General features: G+C 39.1%; 1 protein-coding gene across 5 annotated transcripts in view; it reads right to left on the bottom strand.

Annotated features, from left to right (window-relative positions):
- Positions 1–20,162, bottom strand: part of LIN9 (lin-9 DREAM MuvB core complex component) — a 47,088-nt gene that overhangs the window by 20,894 nt on the left and 6,032 nt on the right. For all 5 annotated transcript variants that reach the window (XR_007903917.1, XR_007903916.1, XR_007903915.1 and 2 more), the window contains exons 2-7: positions 15,809–15,841; positions 14,678–14,772; positions 12,287–12,391; positions 10,220–10,353; positions 5,275–5,400; positions 160–317 (exon numbers count right to left, since the gene is read on the bottom strand). Coding sequence is in view for 1 of the 5 variants with exons in the window: in XM_051783405.1 (XP_051639365.1) it covers positions 160–317; positions 5,275–5,400; positions 10,220–10,353; positions 12,287–12,391; positions 14,678–14,772; positions 15,809–15,841 (651 nt within the window). In the remaining 4 variants the exon portion in view is untranslated. The remainder of the gene's footprint in view (positions 1–159; positions 318–5,274; positions 5,401–10,219; positions 10,354–12,286; positions 12,392–14,677; positions 14,773–15,808; positions 15,842–20,162) is intronic.

Here is a 20,162-nt window from a genome sequence, read left to right on the forward strand (position 1 = left end):
GCTAAACCTCACAAGCACCTTCTCAATGAACTAACAAAAACCCATACAATTTTTTATGTTCTACATTTAATTTAATTACGTGCACTTAAGTGTATTATGGCTTACTAAAAATCTCTGCAAAACACTTGGCTGCTTTTTTGTTTGTTTCTAAGAAATTACCTGTAACTTTTGTTCCTATTACAAGCGGTAATGGAATTTCTTCTGGAAGATCTTTGAACTGTGAAAGATCTGCAACTTTCCGCTGCTGCAGAAGTCTTATTTTCTGCCGTTTCTGTTTTAATGCTGACCTCTCTTCCTCAAAGAATGCAGAGGAACACCTATAATACAATTAGGTAAAACTGTACTTAACTTCAGCACCGAAAACATACATATGCGAAGGCACATGACATAAATAGGCACAGTTTACAAACCAGTGAGAGAAAATGAAAAAACTTGGGGTCATGTGTTCAAGGGAAAAGAATTTCATTGAACGTGTTTAGACAGTATTAGTCCCCAGAATTATCACTCCTAAAATAAGAGTTTATTTAAAAATAATACAAATAGTAGCTGTTGCATCAGTATATCTGAAGAGTACAACTTTTTAGAATTTTTTCTGCTTATAGGGATCCACCTGGTGTCACAACAAAGCTAAAGCAGGTCCCACACCCAATCTACTCTGGGTGCCAGCTCAATGCACGTGAGGAAGACGGACCGTGAGATCCCTGGCTGTCAACACTTACTGGCTGTCATAGTTTGAAGTTGGCCCCCCGAGAGGCTGGGGGGCTCAGAGGTGATTGGGTGCCAGGGCAGTGTTCCCTGGAGAGCCGATCACCACTCATGTTGTTCGCTTCTGCTCAAAATCATATCTCACAGCACTGGAAACGGTTGGCAGTTCTGTCTTGGTTGTTTTGCTGTTGGTGTCTGCTGCGTGTAGGTGGACAAGGCCAGGGGGTGGCTGGGCTCCCTCTCTTCCCCTCCAGGGGGGAGAGGGGAGCCCTGAGACCCCCCAGCTCAGCCTTTGGCTAGAGTTAGAGTCAGTATTTGGAGTGTGTGCTGTGGAAGAATTTCACAGCACCTGAGGTAAGAGGGAGGAGGCTGGGCCTTCTTTCCCCGCCCTGCAGCTGCGGGACGCTTGGGACAGTGCATAACTGAACCGAGCTGCCTGTGGCCAAGGCTAGGGGGCTTTTTCCCCCCACTGCATTTAGGCTGGTGGGGGGTGGGTTTTAAGGCTCAGCATTTGAGCAGAGCCAAGTGGACGGGCTGATAAATCATCTCGGTGCTTGGGAGAAGAATCCCAGGCGAAATTGGAGACAAGCCAAGAGCTCAGGAATTGCCTGCCGAAGCTGACCGGGGACAGCTGAGAACTGACGTGAAGGAATGAGGATTCCAGGACACAGACGCTTGATAAGCTACACTGCAGCAGCCTACGAACCGAGGCGAGACACCGAGAGGGAGAAATCACCAACAGCAGAAGAGCAAGGACTCACAGCTGTCTTCTTGGACTTCGTGAGGAGAGAAACTGTAACAAACAACTTGAACTTGGTGAGGGGGAGTGCTCAGGAGCCCAGAACACTCCCACAGCAAAAGCCTTAAAGGCTGCTCCTGGACTAAAGTTAAAGGAGGGGCTTGAAGGGACTGACTGATAGTAACGTAATATATATATATATATAGTTGCCTTTAGTTTGTATAGTATTTATTTGTGTAAATAAATGTATATACTTCCCCCTTCCCCTACAGAAGCCTCTGGTCTGAAAGTTTCTCTCCAGTGTTAGGATAAATTGTGTGAAGGGGTGAGGGGAAGCCTAAAAATTGGATTTTAGATTTCTAATATGGCTCAAACTGCCACACTGGTATACAGGAGATCCCTTCCATATGTGCTTATTAGCTCAAATAAAGTAACTTAGTATGAAAGGACACCAGACTCAGCACATAAAGGGGCACTTCTCCGTCTCATGTCCTTGCACCTGTGCAAGGTCCTTGCACCTGTACAATTCAGCCCCAAAATCTCTATAACGCAAATTAACTGTTCTGAGATTGTAGTAAAAGTACAATTTTTTTTGATCTTAGGTAAAATCAGATAATCTCTAGCAGTCCCCTTCCCCATTTTGGGAGGGGAGGGTTGTTCTTAAAATGCAATATAAAAGATGGAAGACTCAATCCCAAGGCCCTTACTTGGTTTTATTCATTTTCACTTTTAACCCACTGAATAGGAATGACATGTGAGGGAGGTACTGACAGGATAAAGACATTAAGGACTCAATCCTATCTCTCATTCTATATTAAAAAAAGGTTTTTCATTCCTGTGTCAATAAAAGAAGTAATTTTAAAAAGGCAGACAGAAGCTATTGTAGGTCTCCTTAATTGCAGAAGCAGTTATTTATCAAATAATTTGCTACCTTTGTTAATTGCTTTACTGAAGTCAAATGCAATTTAAACATTTTCTGTGGAAGTCATACAGTTATATATTGATTACTGATCAATAAGAAATTCTATTTTATGAGGTTATTGTAGAAGACACTGTCAACTCAACTCCTCTGCTCGTTTTCCCTTCTACATTGCAAATTATTTTCTGATTTAAATCCCTTTAAGATCTTCCTCAGTTATTTCCCACTTAGTACTAAGCAGTCAGCTCCTATTTTCAAGTCTGCTTATTATATACTGAAACAAACATCCTCATGTTTTCTTCTGTGTACCCCTCACTGGGAGAGTTCCACAAAGCCACAGTTTCTCTTCCTTGCAGTGTGTATAAGAAGATTGTAAAACACTAAGTCACCAGGATCTTGGGACCATTGGGACCATTTTCTTTCAGCAGTTTCACACTATATGCAGACATCAATTGCCTTTTATCTTATACATGTTTTCTAAATTATAAGCTGCACAGGCCATCTGTTTTGTCCAGAGTGTCCAGTGTTAATGCAATGAGATCCTAGTCCTAAACAAGACATGGAAAAAAAATAAGCAAGAATGAATTGAAGCTGTGAGGTCCTTTTGTCAGGTACTGAAGGTTCCTGTACCAGGCTTTCCAATCACAATCACCACAAAAGTCATCATAGTCTTTGTATAGCCTGGAAGCTGTGTTGTAGATTGAGCAACCATAGGTGCATGTCCCACTCACCAGTTCACCACTGAAGAGCAGAATGTGTTTACCTGGAATTGTGTATTGCCTACTGGTCCTCATCAGGAATTTAAAATATCTAGAAAGGGATATGGTAGAGAGAGAGAGGGATGGTGGTTGGGAGACTTATGCAGAGCTTACTTGGATATTCTCAAGAAGAAAATATTACAGTATATTTAAAACAAAACTTAAAAAAAAAGAGGACAACCACGTCGACAGCTATCACAGAGACACTATTATCCTCTGCCATCAACGCTGTGGATGCAAAATGTCTTAAATATTTTATCCCTCATGGGGAGATATCAGTATTGACATGGTATTTACCTTACCTCCATATGATGAGTACAGACAGAAGAAATTTCTAACGTCATAATAATGTAAAAAAATCTTTGCTCTAGAGGTAGATGAAAATTGTCTTGAAAAAGGATTCAAATTATTTAGAATAATTCAAATCTTTCAAAACTAAGGCCAAAGACCAGTCACGACATCTTAAAAATGACTCCCAGTAAGGTTTTTTTTTCAATTAGTAAAGAAATAAAAAGCAAACAGGAATGCTTATTTTATGTTGCTAAAAAGCAAGAACTCATGAAGTTTTGGTTGAAAACAATCAAACTCTTTATCCAGTCAAATACTCCTACTTCAGAATTCAGACAAAACACCTTCCTGCCCATTTAGATCTGTGGTTCCTTCATCATGAGTCTCTCTTTTTAAAGAACTACCTGTATGACAGCTAAGCAAAAAAAAAAAAAAAAAATCAAAACCAAAAACACTCTGCCCCACGGCAAAAAAACCCAACCAAAAAAACCCCACAACAAAACAAACTCAAAACCAGAAGGAAGTTTTCAACCTAATCATGTCAGATGGGGCTTTGAGCAATCGGATCTAGTGGAAGGTGTCCCTTCCCATTACGCTTCCTGCCCCCAACCCTTGTTGGAACTACACGATCTTTAAGGTCCCTTCCAACCCAGACCATTCTAAGATTCTATGAAGTTTTATCAATGATCCAACAGACTGCTGAATGAGGTGAGCTGGTCTATTACAGAGGTACCCGTTTTTGGCAAAAGAAAATTACTTAAAAATTACTCAAATGAGTAAGCAATGATTTAACCTCTAAATACACAATTTCCCTCTCAGAAGGAAGAATGACAATAGAAGAATGAAAAGCTATCTCAGTTAAGCTCAAATGACATGAACATCTTTCCAAGAGGAGCCTTAGTGTTTGCAAATAAAAGGATGGTTTATTTATGAAACACTACTTACACATTTTTCTCCTGATCTTACACAATGACAGGGATGATTGAGTTTGGAAGGACTTCTGGAGGTCACCTGCTCCAATCCCTCCACCAGAATCACTTACAGGAGGCTTCCCAGCATCATGTCTAGAAAGCCTTGGAGTACCTCTAAGGACGGAGATACTACCGCCTCACTGGTGTCCACTGCCTCTTGTGCTGTCTCCAGATAATGCTGAAAATAGCCTGGCCCTGTCTTCTCTATGCCTTCCCTTTAGACATTCACTCACAAAGATGAGATCCTCCCTTAGCCTTCTCTCCTCTAGGCTAAATCGCATAGATTCTATGAAAAGGTTGAACTGAATCACCGGGTTTCAGAATTAAAAATTCTAAACTATAGAAAAAACTATGCCTTTCAGTCAATTCTAGCTTCTTCTCTACAACATACAACATTTTATGTGTGACTTTACCCTCTCTCTGTTTTGCTAGCCAAGCCAGGAAAAGCTGAGGATCTACAAAACAGTTTAAAAATAATAATAAAATCATTGAGATGAAAACGTGCAGTTGTTTTCCCCATGAAGAGTTAGTTATAGGCAGAATAAAACCTTAGTGAAAAATTGGCTGGTCTTCCATGCCAGGAAGCACTGCAGCATAGAAGATACAATAACAACTTCAACACATCCTAGCTCGGGCACTCAGTTATCTAGAATGTGAAGAGAACATTTCAAGTATGGGCTCCTGAGAACTTCATGGACTGGACACGTGCCTATAAGGAATGGGGCAGGGGAGAGAGGGGTGCTCAGAAAACATTTCAATAAAATGAGTATGTTTTACTACTCTTAAGCTATTGTTTTGTTTTATCACTTGAATGCAAAATTACTTTAAAAGGAACAATTCCAGTAACATCAAAACTACATGTAGTAAGTCAAAAAGAAAGAAAGAAAAAGTTACCTCCGTGGTTTTCCCATTAATCGTCTGATTTTCCCCCATTCCACTCTTGTCAATTTTCTGGTTTTCAAAGTTGGAAAAGATTCTTTCAGGCATATACAGAAGTCATTATCTCCTTCAAATAGTGGCCTGTTGAAACATAATTGGTCCTATCTTAACTGCACTTAGTAAACTTTCGTCACGAGATTCCAAAAAACATCCATCATAAGAAATACATTGAAAACAAATAGCATAAATTAGTTCCATACACAAGACACTCCTATTCGAAGAACAATTTTAACCTGAAATAAATTCAACTGAAAACAAAACCAGAAAGCTTCCAGGACAATTGGTCTCTTTGAGCATTATCACTGATGTTTAAAAATGCTCCTATCTCTTGTTACCAAAAGGAAACATATGTATTCATCCTGCTTTGTAACCTCCATAAAGGCACCAAAGGAAACTTTAGCAAAGCCAGTGCAGTGTGACGAGGATACTGCAACACACTGAAGGAAACCATAAAGATATAGTGAGGTACTGAGAATAAAGGGGAGAACAATGTGACACTGAGAAAGACCGTACCTTTTTTCATCAATTCATTCAATTGTAACCCAGATTCTCAACAGAGGGTTCCAAAATACAGGAAATTGAACCAACTCTTTATTCTCTGGAGCTGTACAGGTGAGACTTTTATTGTATCATACCATGACTCCATGATGAAGCAGAGGATCGGTATTAGAGAAGTGACAGTTCAGAGAACATACCTACACAACTTACGAATTTCTCTTTGATGCTATGACCTGCCTGTATGTCTGTTTTATGACTGCCTTTTCCTCTGTAGTACCACATCCTTCTTAGGCTGAAGAGACAAGGGAGCAGCAACAGATATGCCCATCTAATAGAAGGTTAATCATTAAAGACTGCGTGCAACTGAAATAGATCTCACCCAGAGAGAACAAAAGAATAACTGAATCCTAGATAAAGCCACTTTTCTCCACTCTCTGCTGGGCGCAGGGGTTTGGAGGGGAATATTCCCAGGGACAGAACAAAGAGGATCTTGGAAGCAACACTGCTTTCAAGTGAGTGTCTGGGGTGGTAGGAAAGAGGAAAAGTTCATGGAGATAAGGAGACTTGGGCAAGAATGGAAGAGAATAGTTTTGCAATAGAAGGATCTGCAGCTGTGGCATGAAGTAAAAAGGAAATCACAAAGAATGATCAATGAGGCTCAGGAAACAGACAAGGAAGCATATACAAGGGTTTCATTTGATCCGTATTTACTGTTGCTACTATAAGACATCTTGTGCTGGTTTAAAAGTTAACCAGCAGGGGGAATGAACCCAACTCAAAGGAGAGATTATAAGTCAGAATAACAATTTATTAAAATAATACAGTAAGTACAATAATACAAACAAACAATTGGTCTCAACCCACAAAAACCCAAATGTGTAACCCAGTACCCTGGGGCCTGAACAAAGTGGTGTTCCTTGGGCCCTGTTTGAGTCCAAAGTAAAGGGAGAGGGGAAGAACCTGCTGGTGGGAGAGCTGCTGCAGTCTGGCCAGAACTGGTGATCGCAGTCCAGTGGTGGTCTAAGTCTGGTTGAGAGCGATGAGATGCAGCCGTCCTCTGGATCCCACGAGTGGGTTTAAAAATGTTCCAAAACTCCAAGATTATATATCCTCCAGTTCAGGCAGGAATGCTTGGTACTCTCCTCAGGGCGGGGAGTTCACAAAGGGTGTGAGGACAGAAACATCCTTCTATCTCACAGGCCTCTTAACACCTAGTTTATAGCCTGAGGAGTCAGGCTCTATGGGCAGAGGGTGCGAATGGTCTATTGACAACAATAGTCTAGTTTCTGGGAAATGACATGGAAGGCTATAGAATACAGTTTTGGGTTACACCCACCATGCTCTATGGGCAGAGGGTGCGAATAGTCTATTGACAACAATAGTCTAGTTTCTGGGAAATGACATGGAAGGCTATAGAATACAGTTTTGGGTTACACCCACCATGATGAACTGATCTCAGCTGTCCTAACTAGGACACATCTGTATAAAAAACAACTGCTTTGAGTTTTTTCTTCTTTGAGAAAGATAATCTTATTTGATTGTTTTTACTATCACTTGTCCCTAAGGAGGCAAACCCACAGCATCCACAAGATTGGAAGCTCCGGAAAATGTGGGGTAAGCAAGGTGCAGGTGCATCTGCTTCTGAGGGCCTATGATCTCACTGCAGTAGTAAGTATGTCCTAAGAAGCCTCTGTGTGTCTGAAGTCAATGGAACTTTACAGAAAACAGTCCTTTGCAGTAGTATAGAGAGAATCCTACTGAAACAGCTTGAATAATCTAATACCCACTGATGATAGATGTAGAGATATTATATTTTAAAAACTTACAGCAGACAAGGCACTTAAATTGATTATTTCAATTTTGGATTAGACAATTCGATTAAAATATTCTGAGACTTGTGCAGTGAGCCATATTTTGTCAGCTGACAGCTCTATGGTTTAAACTTTAAGTTTTTCATTAAGTCTGGATCATATCACTCAAAACAACATATATCAAAGTTTTTCTTCCAAAGATACGAAGTCTCTTAGTAAGCAATATTACAATATCTTAACATAGTCATATCTTACGAGTACTACAAGCTGTATTTGGTTTGTGTGGCAAGGTTTTGGTAGAGGGACACTGCAGGGGTGGCATCTGCCAGAAGTTGCCAGAAGCTTCTCCTATATCCAACAGAACCAATGCCAGTTGGCTCACAGATGGACCCACTGCTGGCCAGGGCTGAAACAATCCGTGATGGTGGTAGAACCTCTGGGATAACAGTTAGGAAGGGGAAAAAAAACCCTGAACAATTGCAGCAGGACAGAGGAGTAAGAATATCTGAGAGAAACAGCTCTGCAGACACCAAGCCAAGGTCAGTGAAGGTGATGCTCCAGGTGCTGGAGCAGAGAAGACCATGGTGAGGCAGCTGTGCCCCTGCAGCCCATGGAGGTCCACCATGGAGCCACCTGCAGCCCCTGGAGGGCCCCACATCAGAGCAGGTGGATGCCTTAAGGAGGCTGTGAACCCCTGGGAAGCCCACACTAGAGCAGGCTCCTGGCAAAACCTGTGGACCCATGGAGAGGAACCCAGCAGGTTTTCTGGTAGGACTTGTGACCCCATGGGGGACCCACAGTGGAGCAGTCCATTACTGAAGAAGTGCACCTCACAGAAGGGGCCTACACTGGAGCAGTTTGTGAAAAACTGCAGCTCGTGGAAAGGACTCACATTGAAGAAGTTTATGAAGAACTGTGAACCATGTGAGGGATGCCACACTGAAACAGGAGAAGAGTGTGAAGATTCCTCCCTCTGAGCAGGAAGGAGCAGCAGAGACAGCATGTGATCAACCGACCACAACCCCCATTCCGTGTTCCCCTGTGCTTTTGGGGGATAGGAGGTAGAGAACTGGGAACAGAGCTCAAGAAGAAGCGAGGAATGGGGGTAAAGTGTTTTAAGATTTGGTTTTATTTCTCATTATCCGACTCTGATTTTATTGGTAATAAACTAATTTCCCCAAGTCGAGTCCGTTTTTTACATGACAGTAACTGGTGAGCAATCTCTCCCTGTCCTTATCTCAACCTATGACCTTCCTGTTACATCTTCTCTCCCCTGTCCACCTGAGGAGGGGAGTGACAGAGCAGCTTTGATGAGCACCTGGCATCCAGCCAAGGTCAACCCACCACACAAGCACACATTGATAACTCTCAAAGAGGTTTTCAGATTTACCTGCTAAACTCAAATTCTAGTCTACTGACAGGCCTGAAGTTTCACAGACAATTATTTAAGAATAAACTAAAAGTTTTTGGACCGTTGTAAAAATCATAATTAAAAATGTCACATATTAAAATTACTACTAAAAATAAGTAAGGTTTGGAGGTTTTGTTTATTTTTTTCAAATAAGGAGGGAAAATGGCATGCAAAAACTACTTCTTTCAAAGGAATTAAACTCTACAGATGATGAATTTAAAACTAACTAAAATGGACGTGTAATTTTTCCACTTCTCATGAATATATGCCAGAATGTTTTTCTGTTGCTATGGGTGCCTTCCCAGTTAAGGAAAACAGCTACAGCAATTGTGATTAAAATAGGAAGGAAAAACAGTAATTATTTTGTTTGTACATTCTGGAAAATAATGCTTGTTAACTCCAAAGCCATTCTTTAGAATATTAATTACTAGTTTTTCATCCACTAGTCAATCAGTGTAAATTTTAAGATTCCATTCAATAATGATTTTTACATTTCAGAATTTTTAGTTTTACTATAATAAATTAAAATGGTTCTTTTAAACAATTTACACCACTGTGCTAGTGCTGTTAAGGTTAAAAATGCCACAGATTCTGACGCACGAATTGCAGAAACAGTCTAGGAAATATATTAAGAGATCCAAGAAGGATGCTGATATCTAGATAAAAGCTGAATAGTCACAGCCTGGAGCTTTGTTAGTGATCACGGTAAAAACAGGATGATGGGGAAGAAATATCCAATATCAACATTTACCCCTTTTAGGGAAGCAGCACCTTATGAAGAAGCAGACACCTTCCTATCTCCCCTGTATAACACTGATCCAATGGTTCAAAGAAGTCTAAGTGTTCTGATAACTTCGTGCTTCAGGTGCTAAAAACATTATGAATAAAATCTTGTATCAGGTAGAGGCAGATATGATAAAAAAGAAAATTATATCCATGAAGGAAGACTTTCCACAGACAACTTCCCAAAGTTGGTAGTTCCAAAGAACTACCCACATACATTGTTCATGATAAAAAAGATTAAAAAAACCCAACACCAAAACAATGAAATAATTTTCAGTAACTAATAATTTAGAATAAACTTTGAAGTATTTAACCAATATATGGAACTATGCAGCTCAATTTCAGAAAATAACTTTTTTCTATACTAATAAGAGAGAATTATATAAAGCAGACATACTTATCTATATTTGAGTAGAACCATTCATATATGCACCACTTGTGAGCTTTGGGAAGTTTGAGCAGGTTGCGAAGCCGTAAACCAATCTTCTGTGATACTTTCTTTTCTGGTGTTGACATTGTTGTACTAAACTTCTAGGGAGGGGGGAAAAAAAAAAAGGAAACGGTTAAACACAGCCTAATATTTTTCAGTATTCAAATAATCAAGCCAGATTTTCTTGATAAAATTTTGCACATTAATAATTGCTACATTTTAATAGCACATATTGTTTCGTGGCAATTTTTCTGTTGCAGATCTATAACAACCCTTACTGCATTATATCAGCAATGCAATTAAACAGAGCAGAAGCAGACAGCAAACTTCAGCAGGATCAATACAATCGATGATATCTATCCAAGGCTCTTTTAATGGAAACATTTTCCAGCACTGAAAACTACATTATTGCTAACAATAGCATGGCACTAAAATACCTGCAGACTTCCAAACCTTCAGGCACCACTGAACACTGTCTCAGGTGAGCATACATGATGTTGCTCAGATGCCAGCAACAGTAACTGCCTCATTTGCACTGGGGCTTCTACTCTTGCTCACTCTTCTTAAGCCGAGGATGAAGCTAGCACAGGAATATAATACAGCCAAAGCTTTGAGTGGAATGTCTGCTTTTTAAAAAACTGCAAGAGAAACTAGCATGGACATAAGAAATCCAGTTCAAACTACATTTGGAAGCTATTTCACAGACTGCAGAAAAGACACTGTCTTAGATTGCATGCATAATGCATAGGCCTGTGTTTAAACAAGACCATAGAAAAATAATTCTGCAGTTTTGTTCCAGCAATGGTTGTCTTAACTGACAGAAAGAAAAACTTATTTGCAAAAAATAACAGCTTTTTGAGACTATTAGTTTAACTGGGTCCCCATGCCAACATCAGTTGTTATTCTTCCCCCAACACTCAAAAGTATTTTGGCCTTTAGTAGCAGCAACGATAGGATAAAGCATAAGGTAGGCACCTTGCTGGCTCCTGCTACACTAGATACAGGTCCCCTTTCACCCACTGGAACTCCAGGAAACAAAGCCTAGTGGGACAGCAAGATCTGCAAACTACGGCAGCTGCAGTCCCTTGCAAATATTTATCCAGCAATCATTGGATCTCCTGAACCAGACATTTAAGCACAAACCAACTGGGTTTAGAACATTATCCAAGTCCTCCTACTCTTACAAAGTCATGGTAATGAAGAGAAATGTCATGGTCCTCCTCTATGGCCAAATGGACCCAGCAAAATGGCGATTGCTAAGTCTTCCCCATTCGACACTGCACACACAGTCCAGAAGGCAAATAAGACCAGTGTTCAAACAGTGCTTTTTCAGTGAGGTAAATTCAGGCTCATAAGGTGATGGTATAGAGAAGTGATCTGGATGACAAAGGTACTACAGAGCCAATTAATTGAGACTAAGAGATGTTGCCCTGTCTAACATAGCGAATAAAGGCTGAAAGATATTAACAGTTGTTCTTTCATGCTATATCAAGGAGTAGACAATCAAGTGGAGAAATAGCAAAACAAACTGTTTGAACTGGAGTACGTTACCATTACAGGATCCAGAAGGTACAGTGGTATAGATGGCCATAAATACACTTAAGCCATAAATCTACAGCAAGTTCCTAACTGCTGAGATGCATTAAGTCCTATAGCAGCCTTCTAAATGATGTAGTCAGTGCAAGATACACAGTCAGTTTTTAATTGAAGCTGAATAAATTTATGTTGACTACAGGATACGATTGTTTGCAGGAGCATGATGGGCAATTAGTCTGGAATCCTTTCTAGCCCTGCATGTTCATATCCAGGATCACAAAGAACAGGTACTCCCATAAACAAACTGAGGAAACCAGTTGTAAGGAAGAAAAATATTCATCTGTTTTGAATTGCAGTTTACTCCCAGCAATAGCTTTCCTCACAAGAACATTTGTAAGCCAAAAATGTAACTTAAAAAGCAAATCTATTCTAATTTTCAACTAATACAGATAGGCTTGTTCCCTTTTTTGGTAAAAATATCTCCATATATGTAGGTACCTGTGGAACCATCGCAACCTTCTGATTTCTTTTGGGTGACCTTGTGTTTATTTGTCTGTCATCTTCTTCGCAGAAGAGTCGACTCCGTTTTGAATTTCTGAAGGGCTGTACGTATCAAAATTAAGAATGAATTACAAGGAAGAAAACTTGATTTCTCTGTTCATGCACAGAATTCACAGTGAGGGAGACAAAATGCCTTTTCTCTTGCCACCTATTGGTTTTAAGGCACATGGTACACAACAAATAGTGCCTCCCAGCAGTTAGAGATCTCAGGATTGAGAGAAGGAGTTCAAGACTCCAAGCCTTCCAATGCTAACTATAACCCATTACTATACTGCTGGCCCAGTTTCACAGAAGTATTTAGAACTTAACTCCCACTTGTTTCCATTAGAGTTAGGTGTCTAAACACTTGTGTATACAAGATTGCTTTAGTTATAAGTACATCTGTTTATTCTAAATTTCAGGTCAAAACCATGGTTTATTCAAACAGTGGATTTGGTTTATATGTTCTCAGTAAAAACATTAGCTGCATATAACTTTTTGCAAGGATTTCTAATGAGCCTTATAAATTGCTGTGGGTTTCTTGTATTTTTAATTCATTGAAGGTCCCTACACTGCCAAATGTTAAGAAGCTGAAGTCTGAAGAAACTAAAGCTTGAATAAGTTATGTGAAAATATCAGAAAAAAGAAGAATCTAGAATTTAAATTTTGCTAACTGAAATTAACTTGTGTGCTAAGATGTTACAACTCAGAGAGAACTAGAAGGCTGAGTGAAAACAAGAAACCATATTGTAAATGTGCCATAAAAAATATGTTAGTTATTCCTCAACATTTTACCCTATGACAAAAAACTTGTGCCTTCAGTGAGGACAAAAGAGTAACCTATGACTGGCTGTTAGTGCTGAGGGGAAGCAGCTTTTCCCTCCAGGACTTTGTGGCCCAGCACAGGAGACAGCCACCACTGAAATGGATCTCCTTTACAGAATCCCAAAACTGCACTCTGTGGCATTCCTTGCACTTCAAACTACTTACAAAGGTGACAAGTAAAGGCAGAACAAATGCAGATTTGACTTCTTTCAATACAGAGGGTGAAAGTGCTGCAAATTGATATGGGGTATGAAAACTGTAACACCAACAAGGTGAAGAATACTGATAACAAATATAAGTCCCTCACAGGAGTCAGAAACAAAATAAATCAACAAAGTGAAATAAAACTTCACTATTAAGCATTTACACTTAAGAAAGATATTTAGTAAGTCTGTAACCAAATCATTATGATCCAGATCAAGCAAACCATTTTACAACCCTCAACAGGAATTGCCAAATTCTATTCCAATAAACTATCCAAAATGGTAAGAGTGTTTCATCATTCTGGACTGTCTGTCTCACACAAGAGCATCGCTTAATGCACTACTAGATGCCACTCAGATATTTTGATTATTTGCAGAGCAGGCAAGCATGACAGTTTTCAAATAAACAAACTGTTAAAAAAAATAATTTTAATAAAAAACAGGTGATAGTTGGCAAGTGGGTCTCAAATACTGTAGTAGAAGGTGGCACCAGGAGTATGGGAGAACAATCTGCCTAGCAACTGAGATGGTATTTCATATACTCTTCAGAGTGTAAAAATGAAAGCACGCAGTGTTACACATGTAGACAAACCAGGTGCAATAAAGCTGGTGGCAAAATCAAACCAAAATCCCATAATTTTCTAAGGCAGAGGAGGTTGAGAACAGTCAAGAAAAGTTTGATTGTGATACAACAGGGAAAGAATATTTCAAAATATTTCAAGAAGAGAGAGGAAAACTGTCAACCCAAACACCAGATATGTCCTTGGAAGCTGCAGGCTCATTTCATATCCCCACCCCAATGCTGTTCTTTAATGTAAGGCCTCCTATGAGACTTCTCAGAACGCCACACACCTCACTGACATTCCTCTACTTTTATTAAAATCTACTCCCCAGAAGGCACAATGATGGAAGTGCATTATGATGTTTCCCCTTCCTTTCCTTTATGTGTCAGTTCCCAGTCGTAATTAGAAGTGAGATATTTACTGAGAAGCAAAAATAGTTGATCAGAATTGGTGATTCCTAAGCTCAAGGTGGTACATACAGTACAAATACTTCACACAGCACTTGCTTTACAAAAAACACAGAAAAAATTATTACAAGCTATCTTGAACAAGGTCAGCAATTTAACTTGTTCAATTATTCATTTATAAAATATGTTTGTCTCTCATATTCAAACTGTGCAGAGTGCTTGTGAAGGATGTAGTTTAACACTTGGACATTATGAAACGATAAATCTCAGCCAAATTTTGTGATCCTTAAATTTCATTCATTCTGTGGTATTTTACTAATTCTGAATCTGTTTTTTTTTTTTACTTCTTACCATTTCCACTGCAGAACCAGCATTCTTGCTTCTCCAAATGTGCGTTTTCTGCAGAGGATTGTACTTTTCATTCCACGAACTTGATAAGCTTCCCTCTGTTGTGAAGAAAGTATGTCATTAATATATGTATAGGTAAGTGTACCTTTCAACATAATCACTATCCAAAAGCTCGTATAACATCGACTAATAAAATACTTTTTTTTACTTGCAACATCTTCTTTGAATTCAATTACAAATGGATTCTAGATTTCAATGTTTTCATTAAACTGTTCTGAACAATAATTAAAAAAAATGAAGGAGGTTTTCAGTACAAGGAGAAACATGAACAAAACATTTTTTACTTGTGTCTGTGTTTAGGTTTCTTGAAACCTCCTTTGCTGGAATCAGTTATTTCCACTATCAGGTTGACACACATTTAGACAGCTGAATTGTGGCTGTAACAAACCTGCAGAAGGTACAGCTCTACAAGACTTAGCCACCTTCTGGTTCTAGAAATGTATGAAGTGGCTGCAGATCAACAAGTAAAACAAATTTTATTACAACAAACCTATATTACAACATATTCAACAGATCATGCCTTCTTACTTATGTAACAGAGGCCTTGTAATACATAAAGAAGCTTCTATTATTGGGCAAACTAAAAGTATTCAAAATTTGTATGAATGCTCCTGAAGACAATTTCAAAGAAAAAAAATATAAGCAGCAGTAGATTTTTGATTTAGCCCACAACCTGCTGACAGAGAATACAATGAAATTGTGAAATGCCTTCCTAATGTAAATTCTGTCACATACACAGGTCTTGCTAAGAATCCTTCTCGCATCTTGTCCTCAAGAGAGGAAAGATTATCCCAATCTTCTCATCAAACCTGACACCTTGGCAGTACTTACAAAGAAAAAAACACATTTCAGGAATTTCATCCAGAAGAGCAGTGTCTAAATACACCACAACATATGTAGTTTCAACTGCCACGGAGTATTAGTCTAGAGAACTAACAAATATCTACAATAAACCAAATCATATTTCAACAAAAAACTTTCTTCAGTGGTATGTTCTCGAACTTTGTGAAGCCAGAAACTAAGTACACCTGAAAGTCAGACTGGGTACAAGTAAATAACACATTCATTTCTTACCTTTCAAGCTCACAAGTGCTTTTGCTGAAGAACCTGCAATATATCAAGAAGTCAACATAAATCATAAGCTGTTTCAAGCCATACAACCTATGCAGAGTCTACTCATTCTTAATTAATTCTTAGGCAGAAAGTGGAATTTATTAAATCTCTCACAGCTGAATAAGTGAACCCAGTGCACCTTCCATGGTGCTAAGTACAGCATTATATGTTTATTATCACTAAATCTTGAAAGCATATTCATGTTTTGTTTTTTCCTTTAGTTTTACATCAAGAAAAAAACTTGAGATATTAAGCACTTATATTTAACACAGCAAATTCTGAAAAAGCTTTATGCCCACACTACATACCTCCATTTGGCTGCTTGTCTGCTGCAGTTGCAAATATATTTTACAGCTGACAAGGAAACTACTGAACACTTTTTAAATGATTTCTACCAATTCAGAATTCTTAAATGCTCAAAATTTCCCCAAAAGGAGTAGCTTATGCTCAGAAGGAGGAAGATGGATAGTTAGTTGCCCCCTGGTGGTACCACTTCATCAAGAAAAACAACAGATTCAGGTCTTGAATGCAGACAGGACCGTTAGTTTGCTCAAACTGTTCAAATGGTGCAATAAACACATCAGAATTTCACTGTTTCCCTTCCACTGCATCTCTAGGACCTCTGCAATGCTCCTGGACCAGGAAAAACCAAAACTGGGCCTGACAACACTGGCCATTCATGCCCTGGAATTTTCAAATCTCTCTCTACGAATGAGATGTTTGAAGCAGCTGCATTAGCAGAGGAGAAAGATATTTCTGCACGACAACGCAGATTCATGCTTTTCCCTCAAGTCAACTTTATCTTTCCAGTTATGTTCCAGTATGGCAAATGTTTTTTCCTTTCACTTTCTCTAGTCCCTCTTTCAGCTTCTGTTTGCTGTTCCAACAACTTTCTGACTTCAAAGCTCCAGAAATTCCTTTTCTTGTGGTTCCCCTTTATCTAGCTCCTAACCCCACTAGTTGCAGAGATATTTGCCTCTTAGAGGATCCCTTCCAGGGAATATCACAGAGCCAAAAGAAGAAATATTGTCCCTTTCCAGGGAACCAATCATTTGGGGTTGGGCTGGACTATTGAAGAGAATACAACAGCAGCAACAGCAAAAAACTCCCCTACATTCCTTATTTCTTCATCATAGTATTTTGTTTGCTGCTATTTTATTATGCCATGTGTTACCAAAAAACCCCAAACCAAACTTCAGTTGAAAAAAGAAAGTTCCTATTTTTTTTTCCCCAAAAGATTAAAAAAAGAGTTTAAGATATGAAAGGGAACTAGTTTTGACTCCCTGGTGGTTTAGAGGGCCTCCACCCCAGTATCTCCCAAGCTGTTCAAATCTACAGCTAACACATATGGGGTTACACGTCAAAACCAAGATGACACACCTGGGCTATACTGTTGCTCTTCTTGCACATTTCTTTTCTGATATATCACCTTTGTTGGGCTGGGGACCTATCAGCCACAGGTATAGGAACATGCTTCTATGATGATCTGATTCACAGTGAATTCAGCTCTTGAAACTAAGCTGTATGTTAAAGGTATCACAAGATTTTTTTTTTAAATTTCATGTTAGAAATCCAATACCATACACCATGCTTGCACATGGGTACTCTGCTATCAACCAAGAATAAAGAGCCCTGAACTGTAACAGTAAGAACAATAAAGAACTACTGTGTCCCCCAAATTTATATAGGGGATGGTGGGAAATGTGTGCAGAGATAAGTAAGTACATAGAATATGCAGTTTAAGAACAAGGGAAAAGCACATGCCACTGAGGATGGAGAGGCAGGAGCAGGGTAATCAGGACTGTCAAATGGAGGAGATGCTGCCCTTCCAGAACAGATCACCACTCTGAAAGATCTCAGGCACTTCATTTGTAAGACCAAACATACAGTCATTTTCCTCTTTTTCTCACTATCTTCCTCACGTGAATCAAGTTCAACGAATTCAGTCCAGGGTGAGTATGTCAACAATGCAAAAGAAAAACCTCAGCAACAGGCAGCAAAGCTTTATTTGGAGGTGGTGTCAATCTCACATCTTTGCTAACCCTGATGCTTCACCTGTGAGGCTGATGATGGGCCAGCAGAGCAGGGCATGAAACCACTGGCATCAGAAACAACATGTAAAGAGGTGATGAACACAGAAGGTTATGTCTCATCTTAGAGCTTTATAAGATTACCACTCCAAACCAGCTTTAGTTGCCAAGGAGTTTTCCACACACGACTGTTAATCTTCAACAGCCATGCTAGAACAGGGCTGCTCATCTGTTTTCACTTAACCTGCAATTAAAGTAATGTAACCAGGGCATATCTACTTAGGAATACAAGTGTCCAAAAAAGAAATTCCTGATCTATGGAAGTTCAAAAGTTAAACTAAGCTATTTTAATGTAAGAAGGTGCAGAAAATTAACACCGACGCTTTTGTAGCTTAAAGCTTTAGGACATCAAAATGACAATGGAGATGTCCAGAAGCTTAATTTTACCAGAAAGGCAATAATATGATACAACATGGCTTTTCTTATCAAGTTCTTCTACACTGATTTTAGAGGGTATCTGCAACAACACCAAACTTCTAGGAATACAATACATCTGCCATTTAGTTTGGCAGTACTGTACATACCACCAGGGCCACAAAAACAGCAAGTAGGATGATGATCTAAGCAATACTGTGTTACAATAAGAAACAACCAAAGTTTAATACAGATAGAAGCATTTCAGGAAGTATAAAAGTTGTGATGTGATGCAGGATAGATTTATTAAGCTTACTAAGTTTTATTGTTTATTAAAACTATCCTATATTTTAGTTTAAATAAGGATTACATTTATAATATCTCAGTCTCACATTAAATGCCAATAGTCATGTATACTCCTGTTCTGAATAACAAATATATAATCACAGGCAGTCTTTTTAACCTGCATTTTAATTATAAACAGAGATTAAATTAGAATACAACACGCACGCTTGAATGTAAATATCTATTATGACAATGACACAGATTTCATTTCCAGAAACACTTCAAAAAACAAATGAGTGGAAAGGAAGAAATCAGGCCTATGAATCATTTAGGGTATTACAACCAAAATCTACTTCCAGCTCCTCCTGGTTCAAAGGATCTCAGAGGCGACTTTATTAACACTGAGAGTAAAAAAGCCCCTCAACCTAGGGAGGAAGTACAGCCAGCTCAGCACAGCAGTGGCTCAGGAATTAGAAGGCCTGTTTTCAGTAGGCTACACCAGCACACTATTCCAGTGTGAACTTTTCAATTGACTTAGTCTCATCTCAGTACCCTACTGAGTATTGCTTGGCATATGTTGTTAGAAAATTAATTACCTGAATACAGTATTCACACTTGACTAAGTCTGAAAAATTAGGAAAGGATTCAGAAGAGATACAAGAAAAAAATTTCAAGATCTAAAAACTTGCCCTATTGCAAGAAAGTTAAGATGCTCCAATCTTGTTCTTCCCAAAGAAGGTCAAGATTGTCACTGATCAGAAGCATCCACAAAGAAGATAATTCAGACAGGTAAACAGCTCTACACCCTACAGGAAAGGCACAGCTAGACCTGTTTTTTTAAAAAATCACACTGGATAAGTTCAGGTTAGCAATGAATGCAAAGTTTAACAGATTTTACGTAATTATACCAAGAAAGGGCATGTTGAGCTCCCTATAATTCAGAATCCTAAACACCAATTTAACATATATTTTTAAAGAGAAAACTATAGCTAAAAAACTAAGCATGGAACTGGTGCACAGAAATTCCAAACAAGTATCGTAGCATGCTTAATGAAGAATCTAAGATGATTATAATGGCCTTTCCTGGCCATTATAAACCCCCCAATGATTCTGTAAAATATGTGCACCACAGATGTGGTGCAATAAAAATAACTGTGCTAGATTATGAGATATTAAATAGTATGATAACAGGAAGCTCATCAGTAAGTAAGAGTCAGGAACAAGTGTATTTATGTGTTTTATAACACTTGCAAGAAGTGATTTTCATGATGTCCACATAAAATCAAATTGGGGGAAAAAAAAAATCAACATTAAAATAACCCCAGCTTTGCCAAGCCTAGTGTGAAAAGGGCCCTGATGTTCTCACACTTGGCTAGTTAGAAAGCAATGGGCTTCAGCAGCAGCCAGCGTGGGTTCCTGCGGGTGGACAGCTCCTCCAGTCCTGAACCGCCGCTCCCTCCGAGCACACACAGACACCAGGAATCCTTCCTCCAGCCCCAGCCTCCTTCTCCCAGCACAGGGGAGGACGTTCAGAGCATTGCAATGAACAGAACTTAAAAAACCCTAACTGCTCTAGAAGCCTTATG

The sequence above is a fragment of the Manacus candei genome, unplaced genomic scaffold, assembly GCF_025592945.1.
Source record: "Manacus candei isolate 608988 ecotype Guabito, Panama unplaced genomic scaffold, ASM2559294v1 h1tg000017l, whole genome shotgun sequence".
Classification (NCBI taxonomy): Eukaryota; Metazoa; Chordata; class Aves; order Passeriformes; family Pipridae; genus Manacus; species Manacus candei.